Source organism: Meriones unguiculatus, chromosome 1 (genome assembly GCF_030254825.1).
Source record: "Meriones unguiculatus strain TT.TT164.6M chromosome 1, Bangor_MerUng_6.1, whole genome shotgun sequence".
Classification (NCBI taxonomy): Eukaryota; Metazoa; Chordata; class Mammalia; order Rodentia; family Muridae; genus Meriones; species Meriones unguiculatus.
This window is the reverse complement of record NC_083349.1, coordinates 184,256,596-184,284,453: the sequence shown is the minus strand read 5'-3', so window position 1 is coordinate 184,284,453 and position 27,858 is coordinate 184,256,596. Positions and strand designations below refer to the sequence as shown.

Genomic DNA, 27,858 nt, shown 5'->3' with positions numbered 1-27,858 from the left:
CCAGAAGCCCCTCTCCAGGAGAACTCCCTCTTCAGGAGAACCAATCCCCACCTGAGGCAGAGGCATGGGCAGCTTGGCCTGCAGTTAGGTTTACCAGTGGGCTGCTACCAAGTCACTCCTGCAGTGGCCATGTGAAAGGTGACGGGAGTGGCCAGGGTTCTGGAGAGCGGGTGCTGTCCACATGGGCACAATAGTACAGGAGGATAATTCCTGCTCTGTAGCCCAGGTTGGGTTTAAGTATGTGCACATGTATGCTGCATGCCTGCAGAGGTCAGAAGAGGGTCAAATCACGTGGAACTGTAGTTGCAACAGACAGTTGCAAGCCATTATGTGGGTGCTGGGAAATGAACCCTGGTCCTAAGGAAGATTAGCAAGTGCTCTTAGACACTCTGCCACCTCCCTAGCCCCATTTTGATCTTTCTAAGTAAAGTTTAGGTTCTCAAAGACAAAGCTGTTCTGGGTCTTGATTCTGGCAGGGGAGATCCTAGGCTTAGTTTAGAAAGAGTGTGAGTTCCTCCAGTCAGCTTACCTTTCTCTGAAGTGGCCATGTGCCGGTAACCTGCTCCCTTTTCCATGCGCTCTTAACTTCAGGGATTCTATTCCCGGGGCTGTCCTGGCACCTCAGTGTGGCCTGGGGTGGAGGCAGGAAGCAGACTGCAAATAGGGACCATGTACACTGTCTTCAGTCACTAGGGCAAGAAGTGATAGGTGTGGGAGCAGGCCAGGTCTCTGCACGAATCTAGATGCCTAGAACCTTGGTGACATGGGACATCCCTTTGTTGTGACCGTGGTCTGGGTGGGTGGTGCTAGTGGCCCAGTGCCCACTCAGCCCCCAGTATAATTTTGCTTTTTTACTTCCTGAGGCTATTTTCCTCTCATTTTCTTCATTTGGAAAATAATCAGCAAAATCCTTATTTCCATAAGCATTTTTTTTCCCTGGCTGTAAAAAGCTGAATCCTAAACCCATTATTATAGCTGTTCATGCTATTTTAATCTACTCTGTTTAGAGGTGAGAGGGTAGCAGTGAATCTGCAATTACTGAGTACATTCGATCCATGGCACAGCCACCGGAGCCGCGGGAGTGCCCTCCCGAGTAGGGCGGTACCATGCGTGGCAAATCACTTTCAAATTCACTAAAAATATGCCCCTCTGCAGCCATGTAGATATCATAATTTTCCTTCCCAAGCCTTCTTGAAATTTCCATTCGTTTCCCGCCTGATGCTGGCTCTCAGCACATACTCCTTGGCTCACCCGCCTGCCTCCTTCCATTCTTTCTCTTGGCCTTCGTGCCCACACAGTGCCTGGTCTCTGTTGCCCTCCACGCCATGCCTTGTTTCTTCCCCCACCCCCATTTTCACCTCCTGCTCAGACATGCTTTCTATCCTGCTACCCAGCACGGTTATGGAAACCGTTTTTGGTTTGCCACGGTCAAGAAGGAGAATACTTAGAATTTTAAATCTCCTAGCTATTTCACATTTAAAACAAGCTGGCAAGCTGGAGTGCTGCCTCGCCTCCTACATACAGTAATTGTTGCATCCCTAGGCTCCCTTTTCTATCTCTGTCCCTATTTCATTCATTTTTCTATTTGCAGCTAGCGCAGAATATGGGCTGCTCCCCCCACCCCCCAGCTCCGGCATCCCGCTTTCTATCCAGTGACCTTGGCTTCCTTGAGTGCCGCACTGTAAATGAAATGTGGCATTGCCACATGGATCTTGATAAAATATATCAGTGCATGAATTGATTTTCATATTGATTTCCCTGGACCAGCAAGGTGTGTGTATGCGGAAGCCAAGCATCTTGTAATGACAGTCCTAGAGAGTGGTCGGGATGCCAGGGGAGGGGCAGGCTTTGTTTTAGTTTCACCCAGGAAAACTTTGGGCTTATTAGCTCTAGAGAGAGGCCCTCATGCTCTGTGGGTTCACTCTTTGAAATATCTATCTCTGTGCTCCACGGCCCAGGCTTTGGGAGAATCTGCTCTCGGCGCTTCCAGCTGCTTTGTTGCTAGAGAGACCTAGGAAAGCATCAAGTTAGAGATGAAGGACATGTGTACTCATCAGCCTGGAGGGTCTGGGTTGCTGGGGGTGGGGGGAAGATGTGCTTGGAGGGTCTGGGTTGCCGGGTGTGTGTGTGTGTGTGTGCTTACATCCTCCCCCTGGTCATTTCCTCTTTCCCTTTTTCAGGCTAGTAGCGATGTGGCACTTGTGAATTTAGGACTGATGCTCTGCCCTGCGGGGGATGTATATAATTCATGATGTGTCAACACTGATGGCTGGGTGTGCATTGGAATGCGTGCTTGCAGCTACACGCACGGAGGGGCCTGTGTGTGCGGAGTTTACAGGATGTGAGTGTGACGATGGTCCCCTGTTTTGCGGTGACTTTTACTAGTAAGCAGTGGACAACCAAACGAACAGCGTCAAGACATGATCAGAGCTTCATGTTCCGTCCTCTGTCATCGCTTCCCCGGTTCCTTTTCTCAGCTGCTTCTGTAAAGACACTATCGGCAACAGTTCAGCTGATAGTTGATGAGATTAAGTAAGCATGGCTTTGAGTGATCCTGTGTGCATGGCTGTGTTTCTGTCAAGAGAATAAGGGAGGGTTAGGTTAGTTGGGATAATTCATTGCATTTTCTAGCTTACTAGAAAGACCCGACTAGAAACCCTTTTGGGTCATGGGCTCTGCTGAAATGCCTTGCAGCGTGGAGTTGTGTGTCACCCTGCTTTGGTAGGTACCAGGAGGAGAAGTCACCGAGTGATTTGACAGCCCATGATCTTGTAGCACTCATATCTTGGTTCCCAGAAACTGTGTAAAGGCATCAGAAAGCATAGAGCTGGCTTGGATTAATATAAGTCAGTAGTTCTCAGCTGGGGATGGCTTTATGCTCAAGGGTGCATTTAGTAAAATCTGGAGACAGTTTTGGTTGCCACAGAGTATGTAGGAGAGTTATTGCTGGTATATACTGGGTATATACTGGGTAGGGCTGGGAGTATTTCTCAACTCAGAGTTTCCATGCTCCTTTCTCACACCCACTAGAAGCATGTACTGGGTCTGAATGACAGCAGTGCTGGGGTGGAGGATCCTTGCTCCAAGGCAGGGCTTTAAATATATATATACATATTTTGGTTGTTGTGTAAAATTTTGTATTAAATTCTTAGTTGTAAAAATCATTTTCCCCATAGGCCTAGTTTTTCTTGAGTCAGGTGTTGGAAATGATCTGACATAATCGAAGTTTCTAATTCACTGGCATTTATTGTTCTGGAGAACAAACGAGGAAGCCTGCCAGTGTGCAGATCAGCGGGCCTGTCACCAGATGGCCCACCCAGTGAATGCCCAAATTCATTGACTCGTGTAGGGCTATTCAAAGCCACAAGGATCACATGAGCTTAAAGTTGGACTTTGAGAGCCCATGGTCTCACAAGGGGACAGGGTGCACCTTTATTTCCTTTGCATCTGAAACCGAATCTGCAGAAACTTCCGATAGGACTTTGCAGAGATGCCAGCCAGGCTCGTGGGAATGACTGTGCATCAGAGGCAGGTTGTCAGAGCATGTGTAACATCCTCCGTGCATGTAGACCCGGTGTGGCTTCTTACCTGGCCCAGTGAGAGTTCTTGGCAAGAATGCTTGGTCTTGGTGAGACACGTGGGCCTGAGGGCCAAGGCAGAGATTTTGTGTGTTTTGATTGTTTCTTGGAAGATGTTGTTAGAAGTCAATGATTCCCACATCATCAGGTAGAATCTTATCAGGTAGGCAGGGGTTAGGGAACAGGAAGGACCTCCTTTATTGGAGTAAAGGGAAAGCTAATTGCAAATGAAGCTTCAGCGTTGAATGTTCTGGAACCATTGCATTATTGTTTTATTAACCTTCACCTCTGTCCTCTGGCATGCTGGAAAAGAGAAGTTGAATGAAGTTGGTGTGTCTGTTTGTGCTTCCGGTGAACACAAGTAAGACAGTTAAGAGACAGCGTGTCCTGTTTTTGATTGCGTGTGCCAACCACCTGACCTCTGACAGGGCCTCATTGTTTCACACACACTGAAAAGGGAAATAAAATGCCCCTTGTAATACAGGTTTTCCAAATCTCTTTCAAAGGGCAGAGTTGTGCTGTGGGAGTCAAGTTCATCTCCCGTGCTGTTTTCTCATCTTGCCTTTGGTGTCTGCAAACAGGAGCAAGAAGGAGAGAGGGCTGTTGGTAGACATGGGACTGAAGCTCTGGCCTGGCTTGGAGGCCTTCTGGCTGTGTGACCCTGGGCAAATTTCTCACCCTCACTTGCTCTCTTGATTAAAGAATGGAAAAGCACTGTACCTTGCCCAGAGCTGTACATATGTCAGGCACTCTGGATGATGCCTGATTGTTATCTGGAGCCAGTACCAGGCCTAAACACAGGTCTTGAGTACATCCTAAGCCTTGTTCCTGAGAGGCATGAGAACTTCTCTCCTCCACTCCTGTTATCATCGCTCGTCTGGGGTCACCTAACATGCTGTTAGCCAGCTGATATGCTTAATAGAATTGGAAGTGTACTTGGGGTCTCCCTTCGTACTTCTGCTGTAGACCCTGCGTGGATGTGTCTTCCATATTTTCTCTTGATGGAAGGGTATTTATAGCTGGGTACAAGTACAGTCAGAAGGTTCTTATAAAACGCTGTTGTTACTGCAGTACAAAGTTAGAAATGCTTGAGGTTTCGGCTTCTTGGCTCTTCCACGCGGCCATGAATATTTTATGGGAAAGGAAATACTTAGTGTCTGACTCTTTTTATAGTGCAGCTACTCACGGGGCTGGGAACCTTCCAGATCTTGCCAAAATCAAAATCACTGCCCGTCCATCTGTCCCTCTACTTCCTCTTCAGAATCCACCAGAGCCCCACATCACTGAGGTGTCTGGTTCTCTTAGTGAATGGCCCCATTTGTAAAACATGTGGGGTGCAGCTTGCAGTCCTAGTAACTGCTCTAAGCTGGAGGGGAGGGCTGGGCTACCCCTCAGTCCTACCCAATTCTTCTGGACGTGAGGTACTGGTCAGTACCAGGTTGGCTTACAGAAAGAGCACTGATCACTTCTAGGTGCCCACCAGCACTTTCTGCCAGAATCTCCTCTGCTTGGAAATAGGTAGCTCAGAATCACCAAAGTCCATTCTGATCTTGGAACATGAAACTCATCAGATTAGTCTGGATATGCTGATGTCTCTCTATGATCCCACCACTTGGGAAGATGAGGCAAGAAGACCTCAAGTTTCTGATTGTCTCAAAAAGCAACTGCACACTCTTTTCACAGTTCAAGATGGGTGAGGTACCTTTCCAGGCCTTCTTCTGTTCCCTTCAGTGACCCATACATAATGCAGGTGGGGCCTTTGTGGTTTCAGCTGTGGCTTTCTTGGTGGTGACTCAGGGAAGAGGAAAACTGGCCTCCTGACAGGTGAGCCACAGTGGGAGTTGTTTTTTGCTGGCCTCAGTGGAGCCCTCCAGAGCAGGTGCTCATCTGGCTTGGACTCACAGTCCTTAGACACCTGTTATGACTACAGTTGCCCTAGGCCAGGTGGCAGGAGAGATCACAGCATCCAAGAACATTCTATCTTGGGTAACTAGCCCAGTGGGACTTCTCAGAGGGGGGCACAAATAATGAGTATCACCTGTGGCGGGGAGCTAAGTGACTTTATTTTTAACAGCACCCCCATACACCCAAATGTGAAGCATGGCTTCTGATACAGCCAAGGGTACAATTGGTTGTCTCTTGTGTCAGCTCAAGCCATAAATTCTTTAAAGATGTGTTGTAGTAAATTAAGGTAAAATGGGTGTTGGGCTATATAATGCTTATTATTAGCCCTATGATTATTATCATGGCTATTATTTAACCTGTTATCACAAATCATAAGACACAGACACCTGTTGGATTTATAACTGCCTTATTTACCTTGTGCTGGGCAGGTACTTCAGTTACACTGTCTCAATATCCTCACCATCCATCTCCCAGGCCCCATCCAATGCCATCCACCTTAATCATCTTCAGTTGGACCACCTTTCATCCATAATCCCATGGCACTTGCTTATACTCTTCATCTGGGCCTTTTCATGCCATTTTTGGAGTCCTTCTTTGGCCCACGTGGTGTTTTCTCCAGGCTAACCCATCCTGATGCCCTCCTCTGCCCTCTCTTCCATGATTCCTAGTGGGATTCTCCAAAGCCTGGGAACCTTAGCCACGCCTACCTCATCCTTTCCTGCCCAGGTATAAGCTGTTTAATTAGCCAGTCAGGTGTAATACTTAGACAGGTTTACACAGAGAGCCAGTAATTAGCATCAGACCAACCTTCAACAGAGGCATATTTTATTTTAGATTATTTGTTGGATTCCATTGGAGCTGCAGTTACAGCTGGTTTGAGCTACCTGATGTGGGTGCTGAGAACTGAATTCCAGCCCTCTGGATGAGCATTGTGCACTTACAGCCAGAGAGCCGTCTCTTCAGCCTCTCAGGACAGATTCTCTTAGCAAGGGCAAGTGGAAGAAAATGTTTAATACAGTCTGAATCTCAATTTCACTCTTATGAGCTGGGCTCCAGGAGCTCAGACTTGCACAGCATCTTCCTCCTGTACTGCCCTTGGCCTGCGCCTTGGCTTTTGAGCAGGCATTGTTTTGCTCACCCTCAGTGATTATGTTACTATAAAGCAGAGCTGTATTTCCTCACAGCAGCTCAGTGCTTGCTCTTCAAACTTAGCAGAAGCTAACGGCAAGGTGGGGAGTTGAAGGCTTCTGGGACTGTGAGCTTAGAGGTTTGCTTTCCCTATCCTTGTGAAGGGTCAGGAGAAGGTGTAGCCATCCCACTGCCCCAAACATGTTTATTATTCTTAGTGGGATTTGGCACCTCATTTTATGCCTAGGGTTAACCTCTGAGTCAGAGCATTTAGCACATTGACATCCCATGTCCATGTAACTACCAGCTTGATGAACGTGATAGATGTCTGGCTTAATGATTGAAAATCCAGACTGGGGCTACTGCTGAATTATTGATGGGGTGATTGTCTAGCATACAAGAAGTTCGGGGTTTAGTCCATGGCACTACGTAAATCAGACATTGTGGCTCACGCTTGTAATCTCACCACTTGGGAAGTAGAGTCAGGGAGATCAGAAGTTCATGATAATCCTTGGCTACATAGAGATTTTGAGGCCAACCTGGGATACATGACTTCAGTATCAACAAGCAGAACAAAACAGCAAAAGAAGAGAATACTCAAATATTGCAAATCTTCATTATTACTGGCTTTTTTCATTGAAAGTCTTTTTATTTTTTTTAAATTCTCTATGTGGTTCTGGCTGTTCTGAGCTCACTCTGTAGATCAGGCTGGCCTTGAACTCAGAGATCTACCTACCACTGCTGGGTTTAAAGGTCTGAGTACCTTCAGGCTTTCTGAATTGTTTAAGGTTTAGAAGGATGTCTTCTCTTGTTTCCTGTAGGCACCATTAACCTTTGGGGGACATTATTCTGGAGGCTGCTATGATTCATCTTTTGAAGTCAGTTACTGTCATCTTGTTCACCAAAAGAGAAACTCAGCCTCATATATCGTTCTGATTAAGGTCACTGCCAACAGCCATTAAAGATACCATCACACCTCTGGCCACCTTCTTCTGAGGAAGCCCTCTGGATGGAATTGCCTTGGGAAAGAAAAGGAAGCGGAGAGTTGGGAGTGAGATGAAGAGGCTGCCGAAGGCTCTTTGCACTTCTCAGCCTCACTGGGCAGGACCTTGGTGGCTGCTTGTTGGGTACACAGAAGTGACACAAAGAGGAGGTTGGGATGGCAATTAAGTATTTATATGATGAGACTGGAGGATTTCCGGGCTTCTAAACCATTCCAGCTTGTATGGGGAGAGAGGCTGGAGGCTTCCAACTAGGCAAATATGGGTGTGTTAGATTACATGTCTCTTGGAAGGGAGGCTGGCTTCCCTGTCCACTCTGTTACTTTGTTTCCCTGAGCTTGGCTACATCCCTCTCCTTGGTGAGAAAGCACAGGGTGGGTTCTGTGCAGTAGTCAGTTAGCAATGGCATTGGAGGACAGTGTTCTGAGTCCCTTCTGGGGTTTCCCTCCTGGCCCCAGGGAACAGGCAAGAATGGGGGGTGAGGGGTGATGTGCTGCCTGGCTGTCCAGCACATCCTCTCCTTCTGGTGATAAGCGTAGACAGTGTTCCTCTCTGCAGTGTTGAGAGGTAGGAAGAAGACCACTTAGGAAAACATTTCTTCAGATGGGTTAACAAGAAGGTAGAAAGGGAGGTGAAGTCTGTTGAGCGCTAAATGAGGAGCTTGAAGGGACCAACCGTGTTAAAGGCTGCGTGGCAGCTCTTGGCTGTCACCATTCTTCAGGCCCATGCTCCTAAAAAGGAGAGGGAGCCAATGGAGTGGGAGGGCAGGAGGTGGCTCCTAGGGCCAGGTATGGATTTTAACTGTGGGTGTGGGGGAACAGACCATGTGAGTTAGGAGTGGGTAGGATTTGCTATTTCAGTCTTGGTAGGCTTTAGAATTTTGCAGCAGAGGCCAAGGAAGGATGTAAGAGCTGAAAGAAGGACCGATAGAGGTTTGGAGGTGGGTGTGACCCCAGATGGCAATAATCTTTTCATATAGAAAACAGGCTGGTTTTCTTTTTTTTTTTTTTTTTTTTTTTTTTTTTGCATGAGTTGTTTGGGGCTTCGATGCAAGACTTCTGGTACTGTTCGTGCAGCCTTGAGCCTTGTATCTGCCTTTTCTTGTCCCTCGTCCCTTGTTCCTGTTGCAATACCAGTGCCTTGTCTTTTGTTCTTTTAAGTATTTGACATACAAGGCCTTACTTCCCTGCTTGATTATATGGACTCTTAGCGAGCAGAGCCTGTTTCTTTGGAGCCCTTCACTGTGACTGACCATATGCCTTCCATTATTAGACCGTAAGCTTGAATTAATGGGAAGACCATTCTTTTCTTCTCAGGGAGATGCTCACTTCTCAGCCATCCCAGGCTGGTTTTAATCTCATAAAAGGGGCAGATGCCAGCTTCTTCCTCTTCTTGATGTGATTCTGTGAGGACTTATAGCATGTACACTGTGAAACATTGGTGGGCATGTAGAAATGGAGCAATGGCTAGAACATGGAAGACTCCAAATGCCAGTGGTGAACCTTACAGGATGACACTTCAAAAATAAAAATGGTGTGTGTGTATGTGTGTGTATGCACATGCATGTTTCAGGTAGCTGGAAAAGTCAGAAGGGGGTATCAGAGTTGTCTGGAACTGGAGTTACAGGTTGTTTGTAAGCTGCCTGATGGGGTGCTGGGGATGAAAGACAATCCTCTGGAAGAGCAGTGAGCACTCTTAACCATTGAGCCATCCCTCCAGCCTGTGGGCTGGCATCTTTGATCCATGCTCTTCTGCTACTGACTGGTCAAGATAACGCCCCAGTTCTGAAAAAGAAAGGGCAGCTTCCCTGGCATTTCTTGGCTTCCTCTTTCCTACTGGTTATAATTTTTATTGTACTTCCTTCATGCCTGTTCCTTTGTGAGCGGTGCTAGTTTGTTCAGGTGCTTGCTTCAGCTTTCTTTGGAAATGGGAAAACCTAATTTTACTATAATAGTTCCTTAATGATTCTCTAAATGGAACTTGCTTATTTCATCTGCTCCCCCACTTTTCAGATATTAAACAACTATCTCCAAGAGGCTTCCTTCTTTCTCCTCAGAGACCAGCAGTTTGCTCATCCAGATGGTAAGAGGTTGTGTGTGTGTGTGTGTGTGTGTGTGTAGGGGAATGATACTCACTTGTTCACATGTGTGGTAGGTTTCTAGGGATGATACTCATTACATATATATATATATATATATATATATGTACATACACATACATGTACATAGGTTCTAACCACAGAACAAGACTGAGCATACTGGCAAGTGGCCAAGCACACAGTGACTGACAGGAAGGGCCTATCATTTCAATATTCTCAAAAGAAACCCAGTTTTCCATGAATGGGAGGCTGTAGAGGAGGTTGGAGAAGCAAATTCCTGGCTCGTCTCCAAGGCCAGATGTTCTGTAGTGCCATATGTCATGATAGGAAGGCTAGCATTGAAGCTTATAGAGCGTGTCAGACCCATGCTCTTGAGCTACCATTCCTTCCATACCTCTTTTTTTTCTGCTTTCCAGGCCTACCTTTTTCTATAGCATTGTGGTTTGAACCATTTGTACCACTCTACAGTGCCCCTATCTGCCTGAGTTGGCTTGGGTCCAGGGTGCTGCCCCTTAGCCAAGAGTTGCACTATGCTACTGGGCAATGCTTGCTGGAATCTGCTCAGCCAGGTCTTGAGCCCACCTGAGTCTTGTGGTCATTAGGACATGACATCTGAAATGGTGTGTGAGTCTTGTTTTTAGTAGTGTCTTTATTTCTCCTCTGAAGCTCTATTTTCCTTCCTTCCTTCCTTCCTTCCTTCCTTCCTTCCTTCCTTCCTTCCCTCCCTCCCTCCCTCCCTCCCTCCCTCCCTCCCTCCCATCCTCCCTCCCTCCTTCCTTCCTTCCTTCCTTCCTCCTGTGTGTACAGGTGGAGGCCTGGAAGCCAACATCAGAAGTCTTCCTCAGTCACTCTTTGTCTTATATTTTGAGGCAGGGTCTCCCGCTTAACCTGGAATATGCTGTCAGGTAGACCAGATGGCCAGTGAGCCCCTAGGATGCTCCTGTCTCAGGCTCTGTAGGTCCTTGTGAGAAAAAGGACTCAGAGCAATCTTGCTTCCCACCTTGTTGAATTGGTGGCCAGTTCACCTGCTAACGGGGGCAAAGTAACATGGCACAGCCCTCCTACTGCACATTCCTGCTGACGTCTGTGCTCTGTGGCAGTGATGGCATGCTTAATTGGATGGAGGTAACAAGCAGAAGCAATTGTTCTTTTAGGGATTTTATCATGACAATTTATAATCTGTGGAGCCAGGGACCTTTAGGAATAGAAGCAGTTTAGTCCAACCTCCCTCTTCTTTCACCATCTCAGGAGCATCTTGTATTGCTGTTTTGTTCTGGAAGGCTGATCTAATGACTGTCTTTGGAAGTATCATCATTCTTGATTAAGAATTTTGGTACTTCATCTTTTTTTCTGCTTCTGTGGTCCCTGCCCAAGACAAGCCCTCTGTTCCCAACTAACTCTGTTGTTCCAAGAAAGGTGTTGGTGGCTTTTTCAGTGGCAATTGCAGTGGGAAACAAGTCCCCATCCTGTTTGCCAGGATTCTGCCGAATCCAGCCCAGGTTACCACCTCTGCTCCTACTTTTCCGCTTGTGATGAGTCAGGCCAGTCTCCCAGATACTTGTCCAGCTTGCCTCTGTCATCCTAACACCAGTCTTAGATATGCTGGGGTTTTTCCATTCTTGACACTACCTGGCTGGATAGAGCTATTCCATGATTTAAAAAAAAAACAAAACAAAATTGAAAAAACAAGCTCAGCTTTGCCCTGTCCTCATGCCATTTTCAGCTACAGCACCCACAGTTTCTCTGTTCCTCTTTTGTAGCTCCACAGCATTTTGGACATATTTGGATATTTCTTTTTTGACATATTGACCTATCACCACTTCCTCCTTTTTTGAATTCCCATCTGACATTTTCTCCTATTGTCAGTCTTCCCCCCACCCAGGTCTGTGTCTTGGGGCTATATTATGGACTGGCCAGGGATCAAGATATCTCCCTGTTCTTCAGTCCACTTACTCTATATGTGTTCTCATCACACCTTGCTCCCACGCAGCCTTCTTCATCAACCTAGTGAAGTAATGGTGTCATTACTGTCCCTTTTTGACAGGTGAGCAAACTGAGACACCCAGTCCACTGTAGACCTGGGATTTGAACATTGGGCTAGCACTAGAGTCTGGCTTCTTAAGTTCACTTGACTGTCCTAATCATACCAGGCTCTCCCACCTGATGATCCGCCCTGCTGTAGGGCAAGATGTTTTTGTTCTGCATTTCAGTTTTCTTCTCAGCAAAACAGAAGTAAAAATCTTCTGTGCCTCATAGAACTGTTCTGGGGACAGAATGGGAAGAAACACACACAAAAAAAGGGACACTGTAAGTACTTAGCTGCAGGTTGTACAAGGCTCTCTTAGTTCTTCATTACTGGTATCATCTAAATATTATTTGTACTCTCTCTCTCTCTCTTTTTTATCACCGCTTGTGTCTTTGGCTTCTTTGTGATGCTGTGGATGGAACTGTCCACAGGGTGGGCAAGTTCTCTGCAAGAGCTCCGCCATCAGCCTTCTTGCACCATCTTAGCAGCTACGACAGGGTTGGGGACCTGGCTTGTGTCTAGGAAATGCCTCAGGAATGAGTGCAAAGGCTCCGCTGGCTCTCTGGAGGCGCTTTGGAGACAAACGCATGTGTAACATCGTCTTTGCAGCCGATGTTGAGCACAAGCTTGTCTTTGTCAGTGTCCAACCTTGGCAGGCTCTTCAGGGTGGCAGAGGCTGGGGTACAACATGGCAGGGTTGGGTGGAGGCTGCAGTCTATAGCCCTCTTGTTGCCTGCAAACTTTTTCCTTTCCCACCCCCCCTTCCCGGTAGCTCTGTGCCCTGCCAAGCCTGTGCACAAGCCTTGAAATGACAAAGTACCCTTTAGTTAATTGCACAACGGATTGCCTAGAGTTAAAAGTTCTGATTTATATGACTATAGCTCTAACTGCTCAATAACACAGGCCTGTAATCTACTTTCATTTCAAACAGAACGGTGATTTATAGGGCAGCATGCCGCTTTAGCTCAGAAATGAGGTGTTCAACATATGCTCTGTTGACATAAATTTGGAATTTATCGCTGTTGTCAAAACTGCCTGTTGGACAAAGGTGGGTATTAAGGCAATAAATGGCTCAGAATAGTTTTCTGTCACATTTCCTAACCATTGTATTCAGTCTATTTGAGGGAAAAATATATACTTAAAAGTAATCAAATGTCCAAAATCCATGCATCTTGTTTTGAATGGAGAGAAGAGAAAGGATGCAGGGGTGGCGGGGGTGGCGGGGACACAGAGCCATGGGGAGAGACAGATGTGGGGGATGGTGAAGAGTGTTTTGTGAAGTTATGGTCCATTTAAGAGATTCCACTTCGCTTCCTCTCCCCATCCCCATTAGGAGGTAGGCTTTGCTTTCTCATTTACAGAAAGGGAGAAAGAAAAATGAAAGCTCATTAAATAAAAATAGTAAAGGACATTTTTATGGGTGGGCTTAAAACCAGCAATGTCAGTGAGGAGTTAGTGAGTGGGCTTAGAGGGGGCCAGACAGGGATTTTGTTTATGGGGAAATAAAGCCACCAGCTGGGTTTGGGTTCTTTGCTAAGTTGGTGAGTGGTGAGCATAGCCTTTCTCCCAAACACTCTCTTCAAGCTTGAAGTTCCTGTGGACTGGGTGAATAGTTGATTGGCTGACTGATAGCAGGGTTGTATCATTGTAGGCGTTGTACCCCATCTGGGTCCCGATTGATTTATTTATCTATCGTGTGACCAACACCCGCCAATTGCTCATCCATCCACTCAACAGCACATCTTTTCTGTAGCTATTATTCCCATGCCTTTGTTGGACTTGAGGATTCAGATAAAAAAGGGAGAGCTGTTTTCTGGGCTTGTCCATCTAGGAGAGACAGAGAAGCAAGCAAGCGAAGGTTCCCCAGGGCCTCTTGTGTCTATGGTTATAGACACACAGGTCAAGGCAGGGGATGTGGTTTTAGGAAGGGAGGCACTCGGGAAGGTGATATTGGCCCATGTGGCCCTATGAGGGCACTGGGTCTTTCCTGGAGGGAAATGGGGTCTTGAAAATTATACTACCATTATAGGACTTTGTTTATTTGTCTGTTTATTGGGATAGGCTCTTACTGTATATCTCTGGCTGGCCTGGAACTTAATATGCACACCAGGTTGGCTTTGAACTCACAGAGTGCCACCTACCTTTACCTCACTAGGATTAAAGTCATGTGCCACCACGTCCAGTGGCAGCGTATTTTGTTAATGTATGATATATTGTTGACATACAGGTGACTACTGACATACAACACTGGGTTTTCTGTATTGTGTGTTACATAATAAGAGTTTGTTATTATAAACCTAATAATAAATTATTACTATTATTTTTAAAGTGCTGTGAATTGAGCCTAGGGCCCGTCTGCTACTGAGCCACATTCTCATATCTGTCATCTATTATAAAAAGTAGAACCCCAGTCCTTGTCACCATACCATCTCATCAGAGTACCAGGGCAGGCAGTAGGCAGGGCTAGGGACTTAGTGAATCTGTCAGTCAAGGTTAAGAATTATCTGCCTTCTTCACCCCCAGTTTCAAGATAACAACCCGCAGTGACTTGTGGGCTGGTGTGCACTGTGCTAAGAATGAGAGAGGTAGTGTTGTAGGCAGATCCAGGGAGCAACAGCGTGGCCAGGGCCACGACTGCTCCTTGGGCCCCAGCAGTGGGTATTATGCATGGCCTGTGAGCATGTCAGGAGGCAGAGGTGCTGCCTGGTACTTCTTCTCATGAAAACAAGGCCCAGCGGGGAAGAGGATGCGTATTTGTTGCCTTTATTTTCTTTTTCCTTTTATCTCTGCCCACATGCTTGGACTGTCTCAACATTGATAAATGTGTACCCTCTCTCTCATTCTCTCTCTCTCTCACACATACAGGCACACACAGACATGTTTTCTTCCTGCTCTCCCTCATGTGTGTGCTTCACACATACACACAGTATCGTGCACCCTGAGCATGGACACCAATTGTAAACCCCCCTTTGTGTGGCTCACCCCCCACCCCTTTTGCCACCAACTCCTGTCCTTTTCACACAAAGCTCCCCGTTGGGAACACTCATAATTTTTACACCACACAGTCTTGACTGGCCATTGCTGGAATTACTGGCTCTTTGAAGTGCTTTCTGTTGGGGCATTTATAGGCTGTTTTAATTACCTGCAGCTTGCAAAGGGCCTCGCTCTGTCCCTGCCTTTGTTTGTTTGTTCTTTGCAAGGAGTCTGTGCAGAAAGGGAACCTACTGCCTTCTTCCACAGAGAGAATAAGGGGACAAGAAGTTAGGACTTGTGCACAGAGCTTTTCTGAGCCTCCTGTTTCAGGATGCTCTGTCCCCTCAGGCAAGCTCAGGCTGAGAGGGCAAGCTTTACTTACGGCTTGCACAGCTATCAACTATGTGGGTCCTTCCTTTAGAATTTGCCAGGATTTTTGTTTGTTTGTTTTATTTGTACATTTTTGAAATGTCTGTGCATGTGTGCAGGCCATGATGTAAGACTGAATGTAGGGCCTTACACATGCTAAGCAAATGCCCTGCTGCTAAGTTTTGCACTCCCAGTGCCATGTATTTCAATTGTAAGCATTAAGTCTGTTCTCAGCTGAGACAGCAGCGCTGTGAAGTCACACAACCTCCTGTTGACCAACTCCAGGTTAGTTACACTTGAGCCAGTATCCCTTTCTTATTTTTCAGGTAGACCTGTTTAAAGAATGGCATCATTAGGTTATTGAGTCTGGACTTCTGATAGGGGAGGGGTTTGAAATAATAATATGTGAAAGTAGTACTCAATTTGAGCCTTGTGGTGTTTTCTCTCCTTTTCTTCATTTGTTTTTCTATTGATGCTTCTAAAAAGGACCTGGAGAGATGGTTTAGCAGTGAAGAGCATTTGTTGATCTTGCAGAAGACCCAGGTTCAGTTCCCAGCACCCTGATGGTAGCTCCCAACCATGTGTAACTCCAGTCTCAAGAGATTCAGTCACTCTTTTCTGACCTCTGTGGGCTCCAGGCATAGACATTTGCACATGCATACATATAGGCACTCATACATGTAAATAAAAAATCTTAAAAAAAAAAGTTAAAGTGACCTACTGGGGTTCCCATTGAGCCTGAATATGGCCTGTCCTCTGTGTAAGTGAAGCACTAGTGCATTGGGCAGGAGCATGGGACTTTGTCTTTTTTCCTACTGCCTTATGGCAGAAGGGCTCTCTATTCATACAGTCCAAAGCTGTATGATGCAGTTGGAAGCGTAGGCGTTGCTGATGGATATGTAGAATGATGCAGCCGCTTTGGTAGACAGTGTGGTGTTTCTTCAACGTGGTGAGCATGGTGGAAAATGCCTTATGACCCCCCTGCCATTCCATCCTCAGGTACATACCCAGCAGGAAAATGTTTGATCGCCAGATGAAACTTGCACACTGATGCTCATAGCAACAGCGTTTGTGACATCTACAAGGTTGAAACGGCTGCGCGTCCATTAGCTGATGAATGGGTACACAGGGTGTGGTATAGACATACAATGGCGTATTATTCCACAGTAGGGAAGGATGAGGTAGTTTATATAAGTATGCTATCGATGAAACTTGAGCAAGTGTGTTCTGTGAGTGAAGTGGGGGCTAAAGGGATCTAATTTGTATAATTTCTATATCTATGACATGTTCAAGATAAGTGAATCCGCAGAGGAAGGTAGGTTAGCTAGAGGCTGGGCTTAGCCAGAAGAGGGAAAGGTGGGCGTTGTTAGTGTAGAGAAAATATTCTAGAATTAGATAGTGGCGATGGGTGCATAATTCTGCGAATGTACTAAAAGCATACCCCCTCAACAGTACACTTTAAAAGGGTAAATTGTAGGGTATGTGGATAATATCTCAATAAAGTTCTATTTAGAAATACCCACTGACTGTGTCCCAGGCACCCTGCCAGATTCTGACAGTGCACCAAATAGCTTCTTCCTTGACAAAGCTTACAGTCCAGGTGAGGTGAAGGATAGTAAAAGCCCATTGTGTACCTGCGGGTAGTGTTAGACCCTGGAAAGGAGGCTAAGAAAGTGTGGTGCCAGAGCACTGTTGGTACAGAAGCAATGCCAGCAGGCTGCGGCTCCAGCGCGCTCCAGGGCTGCCGTGGGAGCCGACACACAGGTGCGTCACGAGCACAGGGTGGGCATTGGTAAGGAGTGAGTCAACACGTCTTCCCTGTGGGAAGCTCCGAAGCTTCTGTGAGATGGTCCTGCAAGTGGAGTCAGGAGCCATTGTTCCGCTTTTTTGCCTTGAGGCTGCTCTGTGCTTCCGTGTAGCTCAGGTATGGGCGTAGGCAGCTTCTTGGTGTGTCTTTTCTGGCTGGTGGTTTTCAGGAAGCCCCTTCAAAGTGGAATGAGGTGTACCCTACCTTTGAGATTATATAACCTGAGGTGACTTGTCCAACCCCTCTCCCCCCCACCATATGTGTGTGTACGTGAGTGTGAGTGAGTGTGTGTGTTTTCTTTCTTTCTTGAGACTTGGTCTCACTGTGCAGCCCAGGCTCACCTACATTGCCCTATGTAGACCAAGCTGGCCTTACCATCAAGAGAGCCTCTGCCTCCTGATTAAAGTTTTTTTTTTCCTCATTGTTCTAGAAGAAAGGGAGGGTGATAGGTTTTGTTTTTGTTTGTTTACTTTTTAAGTAAAAATCTGTCTCAAAAACTGACAAATCCATGCATAAAAAATGGGGAAAAAAAGCAAAAATCTCTCCCCCCCTCATTAAAATGGCAATAATTTTCCTACTGAGATTTGAATGTGATTTGATGTCCATACAGATAATCTGCCCAGCTCGTCTCTGGTGTTCATAACTGATGTGGAGAGCCCGGCTCTCAAGCGCAGAATTCTCATAGAAAAGTAATTTAATTTTCAGTGTAGTAAAGCAGGAAGAATGAGGCAATATACATTAAAAGGGTTTGCAGAGTGGTTTAATTCTAAAGGCACGGGCTTCCAGAGGCTTTAAGAGGCCGCTGTTACTCTCCACAATGGCTCAAGTTTGCAGGTGGGTCCCTGGGTTTTACAGGGAGCTCCCTGGCTCCCTGGCTGAAGTAGAAACCCAAGAAGCAATTCCTGATAACCAAAAGGCAAAGACATCTCCCATACCCAGGCAAGATGGGGAGATCACCAAAACGTGTGTAGATTCTTGAAAGCTGTTTTCTTAGAAACTGGCTATTTGTGCTGAAGAAAAACCTTGTATGGGAGACAGAAAGATTTAAAAAAAAATCAAGCTGTGTTCATCCATAACCGTTGCCTGATTCCCTTATAGGGCCGTGAGGATCTGGAAAGAACACTTAGGATTTATTTTTGTTTCCCCTGGGCTGACACCATCTAGTATGCATCATGGTACCCGGTTTTGGGTTTGGAAAAAGCTCAGGAATGCTATAAATCTTGAAGCTTTTTACTATTCTTCTCTTCTCTCATTTTCTTTTTCTTTCTTTTTTAAAAAAAAAAACATACACACACAACTTTTCTTTGTTAAAAGAAAAACTACAAACGAGCGTATTGATTCTTGCCTTCAGATCTTAACTGCCTTGGCTGTAATACCTTGCTTACATCTGCCAGGTTTTTGTGCACTGTTGCAACATCTCCTTAATCCAGTGAGCATAAATAGAACATTTCAGTCATATTTGGCTACCAGCAACTTCACAGATAAGCATGCTAAGACCTTGTTGAAAGAAACTGTATGTGATTGTGTGCGATACCATCAGCCCACAGCCCAGAGCCCAAATGAAAAACTTTTGTTCTTGGTGAAATTTGTTGATAAAGATATTTCAAATAAATGACTCAGGAGAACTCAATATTTTAAAACAAGGGGTAGATTATGTAACAACCAGGAGTCCTGGGCACCCAATACTCAGAGTCCCTGAGCCTCCATCCTAGAACACTTCCTCAGGGAGATAAATCAACATGGTCCTTTGTCATTTCCTATATTGCCCTTCCTCCAAGCTTCCCCCCTCTTTTCCTTCAGTTTTCTTTTTTTTTGTTGTTGTTGTTGGTTTATTTTTATTTATTTTTTTATTTATTGTGCATTAGTGTGAATTGTCAGACCCCTTGGAATTGGCATTACAGACAGTTGTGAGCTGCCATGTGGTTGCTGGGAATTGAACCTGGGTCCTTTGGAAGAGCAGACAGTTCTCTTAACCACTGAGCCATCTCTCCAGCTCCCCAGTTTTCTTTTCTTGAGAAAGGCTCTCATTATATATACTCCTCACTGACTGGAACTCCCTGTGTATAATAGGTTGGCCCTGAACTTACAGAGACCCACCTGCCCCTACCACCCAAATGCTGGGATTAAAGGCAGGTGCTACCATTGCCTGGCATTCTACCTTATCTTTTAATACAGGATCTCTCTGAATCCAGAACTTATCAACTGCTTAGACTGGCTATCCAGAGATCTCTGGGAATAGATCTATCTTTTCCACCTTCCCAATACTAGGCTCACAGGTACTCAAGATCACACTTCTCTTTCACGTAGGAGCTGGAGATCTGACCTCAGAGGTCCATGTGCTTGTATGGCAAGCATTTTAGCTACAGAACAATATCTCCAGATCTCCGATGCTTTTTGAAGCAGAGGACTATCCCATCCACTCATTTGTGAGCCAGATTGGGGTCAGTGATGTGTGTATGGCTTTCATTCTGAGAGTCCCTAATAGGGCAGGAGAGGTTTCTCTCTTGGGCAACAGGTCTCCTTGTACTGAAGTGTGTGGATACATGTATAGAGGGGAGGCGGGCTTCTTCATCTCCCACACTTTCTCTTCGAACTTCCTTTTATTGGTTTGTTTCTGTCATTTAATGAGATGCATTATGAATTTCATGGAACCCTTTGTATGTGGTGCAGACCTTTCATGAAGGGGAGAGAGTACAGACAGTGTAGACTACATCAGCCCTGCAGCTTGTGAAGCCGACTAGCAAGAACCTAAGAGATCACCTTGATCTAGCCCTGCCTGGCTGGAGAGACAAGAAGTTTGACGAAGGATGGCTGATGTGTACTAGAATACCTGGAATGAAAACCACATCTCCTTCACCCAGCCTACTGGGTATGCCTTGATTCCTTTTTTTGTTTTGTTATGTTTTGGAGACAGGATTTCTTTGTGTAGCCTTGGCTGTCCTGGCTTTGTAGACTAGGCTGACCTCGGACTCACAGAGATCCACCTGCCTCTGCCTCTCTGAATGCTGGGATTACAGGTATGCCTCATCATACCTGGCTTCTAGATGATTCTTGAGAAAGCATGGCTCCTTGGTATTCCTTACCCTTCCCTTATAAAAACACCAAAACAACCAAAATGGCCACTTGTTTCTCATCCTCTGTGGAGCTGCATCCCTAGTTCCTACCCAAACTGCGGCAGAGAAGGTGTTAAGCAATACTGTTAGTTCTCAGTTGTTTTTTAAATTGCTTCTTTGAAATCCTTGGCTTTTATTAGTATATTTACTTTATGGCATACATAAAGATCTGTATTAAAAATAAATTGTGTTGTAAAAGCATTGGGTAATGTTTATTAATATTGACTAGTCGAGGAGCCACGAACTATATTGCTAGAAGGATAATTTGTAGTAATACCAGCTATGCCTTTGAAGCTTGTCAAATGACTGTCTAATCTCCACATTTTAAAAAAGAAGTGGATAAAGGGACAATTTCCCTTCTGTCTTGAGAAAATGGAAGTGACTCATTACTGGCTGAGGCTGAAACTGTCCTTTCTCTTTTGCTGGGTCTCAAGCCCACTTTCCAGCCCCAGTCAGGTGCACAGGACAACGTGGCAGTGGCCAAGTGTGTCCCTCTGTCTTAGGTTGGCTAGAGACCACTTCACTAGGAATTCCATGTCTCTGTCTGCTTGAGTCTGTGCTGAACATGGAGACATGATTCTTGTCCTTAAGCTTGCAGTTCTGAGAAACCTATAAACCACATAGTCTTGAATGGTATGTGACACCAGGGCAGGGGGCGGTGGGTAATCACCTGCCCAGCCTGGAATATGGCACTACTGCTGGTATTAAGAAACATTCTCTGGGAAGATCTAATGTCATCCTTGGAAGGTAGGGAACATTCGTCAGTGTCCTTATGGCCTGTGAAGAGCTTGCTTTGGTTTAGAGTAGATTCCTATTGTAGCACTCACTGTTCAGAGCTTTCCATTCCCATGAAGATCTCATGAAGATCAGTAGAAGGATGAGCGTGTTAGTACATGCTGTAGTCCCAGCATTTGAGAGGCTAAGGCAGGGGGATCATGAGCATGAAGCCAGCCTAGGCTAAAGAGTGAGTTCAAGGTGAGTCAGGGTTGCATAGGTAGACCCAAACCTTGTGTCAAAAACAAAAACCAAGGAAATGCATCAAACCTGCAGAGCCTGCAGAAGGCTGGACTAGATAGTATAAGTAGCCCCCATTGCCTGCGAAGTTGGCTTTGGGGAGAAATCTCCGGTGGGCTCAACTTTGTGTTAGCACTTTCTCAGACTATCATTGACTGGTTGACCTTTGTCATGTCATTTGAAATAAGGGCCTGTGAGTCTCAGAGTTAGGATTTTATTTTTATTTTTTTTAACCACAAACAGTCTTAAGGAAGGTGAGAAAGCCCCAGATTGAAGCCGCTTTCTTCTCTCAGTTTAGTTGCTGTTTAGAAAGGTGAGTGAGCCCAACCAGATGGTTTTACAGCTGTGCTGGGAGCCTATTTCTTTTGGGGCTGGAAGCTTTGGCCTAGTTCATGTTGTCCCCAAAGGGAGAGATTGGCTGGGTGTCAGTGTTTGTTGACATAGTCTCCCTCCCAAGAAGCCCAGCAGTTTGCATGGGGCTAGCTTCCTGTGTAAGTAGAGGAGCTTTGAGAGGGCTTTTGAGAATGCATTTAGACCTTGCTCTGGATTTCATTCACTGACGCTCTTGTTTCCTTCTGAGGGTGCCTTAGAGTCACCAAGTAGGTCAAATCCTGTCAACTTGACATAACCTAGAATCCCCTGGGGGGAAAATCGCAATGAGCAATTGTTTTCTGCGTTGGGTTGGCTGCTGTGCATGTCTGTGATTATAGGTCTTTATTTATGTGAGGATGTCCTTTCTGGTATGTAGTGGCACCATTCTCTAGGCAGGAGATCCTGAACTACCTACGAGTAGAGAAATTGAGCTGAGCACGGGCAAGCCAGTGAGCATGCGTGCCTCATCCCCACCCCTTCCCTGTTCTCAACTACAGATGTGACTAGCCACCCAGCTCCTGCCCCTGTGGTTTTTCTACTGTGATGGACTTTAAACCTGAAATTTTAAGGAGAAATAAACTACTTTCTCCTCATAATATGCTTTTTTCAAAGTATTTTATCATAGTAACAAAAAAGAAACTAGAACACATGGTCGTGAGATTGGAAGGCAGAAGCCCTAGCTAGGATTTGGGGTGCAGGCCTGTAATCCCACCTGCTCTGGAAGCTGAGACCCTAGGAGGATTATAATAAATTTAAAGCTTGCTTGGGTTGCAGAAGGAATTCAAGGCAGCCTGGTGACCTAGGGAGATCCTGTGTCACAAAAACCACTAAAGAGGGATATTCATGCTCCCCATTTTTTATTCCCAAGTACTATCAAAACAAACACACGAGAAGAGAGCAAAAGGGCCAGCATCAGGGAGCTGGCATAAGCAGATCAACCTCTGGTCAGGCACTGAGTGAATTGGAAGGACCACCTGGACCTCATTGGCTTGGTCTGAATGTTAGCTCAGAAGATACATCAGTTAACCAAGAAATGGGTAAAATGTTGTCCAGTGTCCAGCTATGCATTCTCTCCCAGTGGCTTTTCCTAGTTCCTGGGTCATAGGTCCTGGTTCCCTGCACTGGTCTCTCCCCCAAACTCACAGTTAAGGTCATTTCAACTTCCTATTAGCAGAGTGAAGTAGTATAGCCCCTGGGCTATTGGAACTGAGAGCGTTTCTCTCAAACTTTCTTGCTTGTGGATAAGTCCCATTTTTGCCATTTATCCCTATACAGAACATGAGAAGAAGTGAGGCATGGCCAGTGCTGGGTCTTACACTCCCTCATCCCCCATTCCAGAAGCCAGAGCCTTTTTCACTTAGTAGTTCCATGACCCCTTCCCTCATCTTGCCTTTTTGGTTCTTTGCTGGAAGAGAGAGTATCCATGCAGGGCTCCCTTAAGGAATGCCAGCTGTTTCTGGGGACTGAGGTAGGGAAGACAGGAGGACTCACTCCTTACTGACAGTCATGTTCTTGTTCTGTCCCTTTTGAGCTGGGTTGATGAAGGCCTGTTCTGGAGGTGTTGGGTTGGTCCGAAGCTCAACATTTACCATTCCAGGAAATTATCACTGGTCTTCCTTGTATAGACATCAGGAACCACACAGTAAGGTCTGGTGCTGGAATGGAGGCTGCCTATGTAGCTGTTGTATTTAGAATGTTTCTAGAATAAGCAAGGAGTGCCCTGTACCCACTTTACCTAGAGGGGTTTCTTTATCCTTTAAAGTGGTCTTTACGGAGCAAAGGCAAGATAGACATAGCATCTGTCATTGAACAGCTAGTAGTCCAAACCAGATGGAGACTTCATGATTTTCAGATTCTGTGAGCACAGACATGGTTCCAAGTGACAACCTGGCCATGGTGATTTTATTAGTGAGAGCTGCATGGACAAGAATTGATGAGAGAAAAACCAAATCCTTCTCGTGTGTTGCTAAAAGGTTCAGATTTTCTTAGACTGAATTTCTCATTGTGATTCTGCTTTCCTGAGGATATAGATAGAAATGAACAGGAATTAATCTTTGATCTTCTTGGATACAAGTGAACCTCTGTTTCCTGCAAGGTGAGTTACCTGTTAGGTCACGTGTTGTCTGAGGCAGGTTGAACCACTCTAGAACCATAAATTATTTTCAAAGCAGCAGCCATCAGTGTGTGGCTTCCTCTTGGAGAACACATGTGGGAACTCCATCAAGGGAGGAAGCACAATGTAAGAAATTAGGCCTTGTGGAAAGACAGGACAGGGCTGGGGAGATATGTTGAACATGGTGAGGAGGAGAAAGACGAGTAGATTGGAATTTTGGTTTAACCTCTGCAGAGAGGGTTGACAGTGGGTAAGGAGGTTTTGCATTAGCTGGGATTCTGTTTCTACAGGGGTTCCTGAGGACCGTATCAGCGTCTACGGGTTGCTAGTCTGTAGAATGCACTCATTTCTTCTCTGACACGTTTTCTTGGAGTTGGGGGAAGCCTCTGCTTCAGACTTTCTTCCTTCCTGTGTAAACAACATTTTTTTTTAAAAAAATGAGTAAACTGGCATAAACTCACAGCCGACCTGTGAGGCTGTTCCCTTTCTGTTTTGAACTTTGTATTCTTTGTCTTGCTCTCCTTGCCACTGAAGCATGACCTTTGTCCTTGCTACATGTGGACTCACAGGGATGCCATGCTGGTCTCTAGGAACCTGTGTCGGGCACTGAGTTAGTAGGTCAGTTTCAGGGCAGTGTGCTTCCCCTGAGAATTGGGCAAGATGGAACACCAGTATCACCAAAGACTAGAAAACTCACAGTGACTAAAATAGTTCTGAGGAAAGCCTCCTGATAACTTCTAGAAGGTTTTTGGTTGTTGTTGTTTTGTTTTTTCTTTTCCTGAAAGAAAGAGAAAAAAACAGGTCTCTGAATTAGAAAGTCTTAAAATGAATACATTGCTAGGTTGGGTCTAGAGTTTTGTTTGCTCAAAAAAGTAAATTAAAATTCAAGTGGCTGTGACAGCCTGACTTATTCAAGGTCTTTAAACCAGCCAGGGCAGGGTCAGGGTGAGAGTCTGGTTCTCAAATCTGTGTCCTGGGCATTTCTCCCCAAGCCCTCCTATACCTATGCAGGAAACAGGCTGGAATCCATCACCTTTCACATGGAGCCAATCTGGTTGGCAACTGGAAGAAAAGCCACTTCAGCAACTGCTGAGCAAATCTACTCATATCCAGGAAAAAGGCAATGGTGTTATTTAAGAGTGTTCATCAGGGTGAAAGATTCAATCTGCAACCTTTGAGGGGGAATCAAGTGTAGGTGGTAGGAGGTGCTCCCTAGAGCTGAAGATTAACCATTCCGCAATCCTTTGGGAAAATTAATCCTCATGGGATCTATCCTCCCATGCTCCAGCATGGACACCCTTGGAAGCCAACAAATTAACAAATGATTAAAAGGATGAAAATCAGCTGGACCCTTTCGTAGTCAACTTTCAGGAAAGTACCTGGAAAACCACCCTTGAGGAGTCTTCGCGTGGTGTATCTGTCTCTTAGTAAGGCAATATTTATTTATCATGCTCAGGCGAGGGACGGAAGTGTCACACTGTTCCCCCTCCACGTACACAATGTGTATGTGTGTGTGAGAGAGGAGAGAGAGACATGCCTGGGTACCTATTTAAAAACATACTTTGCCCCAAACACTATTCGGACATGCCCCAGTGCCCTGACATTGTGAAATATAATCAGAGTAAAGAATGTTCAGTTAAAAATGTTCTGTACTCTTTCTCAATTTGGATAGATCAGCCACAGCCAAGAGTGAGATAACGCATGGGGGATGGGTGGGGAGCCCTACAGTGTTGTGGGAGACTGTGTGTGTTTATGTGTTTGTGCTTGAGAAATCATTTGTCTTTGGCAAGGGGGAAGAGGAAGGCAGCAAACAGAACAATGTGATTGAGAAAGAGTTCTGCAACAAGAACTGTCTGTGATCTCTATCAATCAGAAGGCTGTGCACATGGTTTTGGGTGCTGTCCTCATGCTGTGGTGGCCCGTTGTTTGGCATGCTGCCAAGGCTTGCCTAGGTGTCACTGAATGGTTTTGGCGTAGTGATGGGATCTGTAAGTTGGTAGCAGTGTATGGTTGGGTGTCATTGTGATATTGGCACTGCCAGTCTGATTACACACTGCTACCCAGTGTTCTCTAGCATGGCTGGTTAGAGCTCTGCAGCACACCATGGTTTAGTACACAGTCATTCTGCCTGGAAGTTGTCCAGGCTCTCAGAGAGCTCCGTGTCTCCCATCTGCACCACTGTCCTCAGAGCCTATCTCTGGCTGCCTATCTCTGGATCCTTAGTGACAGGAGAGAAACAGAGATTGGGGTAGGTGTTTTATCTAGATCTTGGATCCAGCAGTGGCCACTGGGGCTTGACAATAGGAGTGTGGTTGGGAGGAGGGTTAACATTTGGGACCAACCCACATAGGTAGCCAAGACCCTCCCTAGTGCTGAGCTCCCTTCTTGCTGGTCCACTGGGTTCCTTGCAGATGACCAGCCCCATGGTAAAGGGTCTGAGCAGAAATACCCCAATAGGGAGTTAGGATAAGAGGTAGATTGTCTCAGAGTGTTTGACCAATTGTTGCCATGGTAATAACATGCCACTTCATAGAATCGTAATGGTGGTAAATGAGATGGCACCACTGCAAGAACCTTGACTGGCTAACCTTGTTCTAGATTGGAGTTATCTGATGTTTTTGCAGTTCTTCCATTTGTTGAGATCTGGAGGAAGATCACAGCTACTCTTAAGAACTTCTAGCATCCATGTCCATAGACCCTGTTCCTTCTTAGACATATTTGGAAAGACCCTATCCTGGGCTTTGGGGTTGGGGAGAAAAACAAAAAAGACATCAGGGCAACCTTCGTAGTCCAGCAAGTGGCAGGAGCCTGAGTCCAGCACAGCACAGTGGTGGTGATGGTGGGGGTGTAAGTTAGTGCTGCCTGGAGGTGAACAAAGTCCAGAAGGGTTTCATTCATGATTTGTGCTAGTTTGACAGCGAACCCTCTGTTTGTTTGACAGTTCCAGATGCTGGAACCTTTCTTCTCTGAGCTCACATCTGATGTCTGAGTCTGAGTACCGGTGTTTAAAGCGATGAGAAGTGCCCCGCCCTTCTAGGAACATGGTTAGGAATGGGTACGGTAGTCCACGGACACAGGGGAACATGGCCGACTGTCCCGGAATCCGGGGTGGGATGAGAGTCTTACCAGTACCACCCTTACCACCTCCTCCTGTTCCCTTGCCGGGATGGCTCTGAACGCTTGTAGGCGAGTTTGGGGGTGGGGAACTGCCTTCTGTCCGGCTGGAGCAGCAGCAACCTATCTTCTCTTTTCCCCTACAGGAAGCTGCACAGTGGAATGAAGACATACGGGTGTGAGCTCTGTGGAAAACGGTTCCTGGATAGTTTGCGACTGAGGATGCATTTACTGGCTCATTCAGGTAGGCAAGGTCTCCTTCACTGGCCCTATGTTGGTACAGACAACTACCTCCTGCCCATTTTCACTCTCAACTAAGAGCTGCCTATGGGCTGGTTGTCTTCACTGCCAACCAGGGCTTTGGTCCACCTTGTCTTTTGGATCCTCCTTTCAATTCCATGGAGCAGAAGAGCCACACTGAGAGAGTGCCCATCGGAGGAACCTATCCTTATGCTCTCCCCTGGGGTTCCCAGGCCATCACTGGTACCCATGCCCTGTTCGAGGTACCATCTAAAGCAGACTGCAGTTTCATTAGCAGAAACAGTTGTGGAATTAGGTTCTCACTGTCTAATGAATCTGACTATTGGGTTCACATTACACAAGAGCCTTTAATTAAATAGATATAGAAAGGTTGGAACTCAAAGCTAGTTATAGCATGCTGTCTTTTGCAAGTTAATTTTATCCAATTCTAGTGGGGTTGAGTATGTGGCTGCTAGTAATTTTGCTCATGTTTCTGCAAAGCTGCTGTGCCCCAAAAGGTGTGCGAAGAGGGGAGAAGCCCTTGACACCCTGAGTGGCTGGTGTTCTGGGTACAGGGAAGGATCCTGTAGACCCAATGCTACAGCCTTCAGGCAGCCTACAGCCTGCCTTGTACTGCAGAGGCTGTGACTTCCTTGCTAGGTCACAGTCTTCTCCCTCTACTAGGTTTGTCTTTACACTTGCACTTGTATTTTAGGGGAGAGGCTGTCTGTCTTCTCTGGTTTTTCTCTCCTTATGTAGGTGACTACCATGAATTGCCTCTGCTTCGGCCATTTTGCCCCAAGCAATATGTAATTCAAGTCCTCTCCCATGACAGACACTTAACTGTGTAAAGATGGCCAAATTCATCGCGTCTCTGTATCTGTCAGTGCAGGCGTGCCCCTCCCCCCCCCACACTATGCCCCCTGTGGTAGGTGCTTGGTAAGAATAATCTCCCTTCTTTTCCCTTAACAGACATTTAGGGCTCAGGATTAGGCCTATGTTCTGTC

At 46.0% G+C, this 27,858-nt stretch overlaps 1 protein-coding gene and 1 long non-coding RNA gene across 5 annotated transcripts in view; one reads left to right on the top strand and one right to left on the bottom strand.

Annotated features, from left to right (window-relative positions):
- Zbtb16 (zinc finger and BTB domain containing 16) overlaps positions 1–27,858 on the top strand; it is a 180,912-nt gene that overhangs the window by 64,677 nt on the left and 88,377 nt on the right. For all 4 annotated transcript variants that reach the window (XM_060373310.1, XM_060373313.1, XM_060373316.1 and 1 more), the window contains one exon: positions 26,758–26,855. In XM_060373310.1, the coding sequence (XP_060229293.1) occupies positions 26,758–26,855 (98 nt within the window). The remainder of the gene's footprint in view (positions 1–26,757; positions 26,856–27,858) is intronic.
- On the bottom strand, positions 21,219–25,118 carry LOC132649486 (uncharacterized). Its single transcript, XR_009587940.1, has 4 exons — positions 24,877–25,118; positions 24,195–24,275; positions 23,489–23,905; positions 21,219–23,402 (listed from the first exon to the last, which is right to left on the bottom strand). It is a non-coding gene; the product is annotated as an uncharacterized LOC132649486 (long non-coding RNA).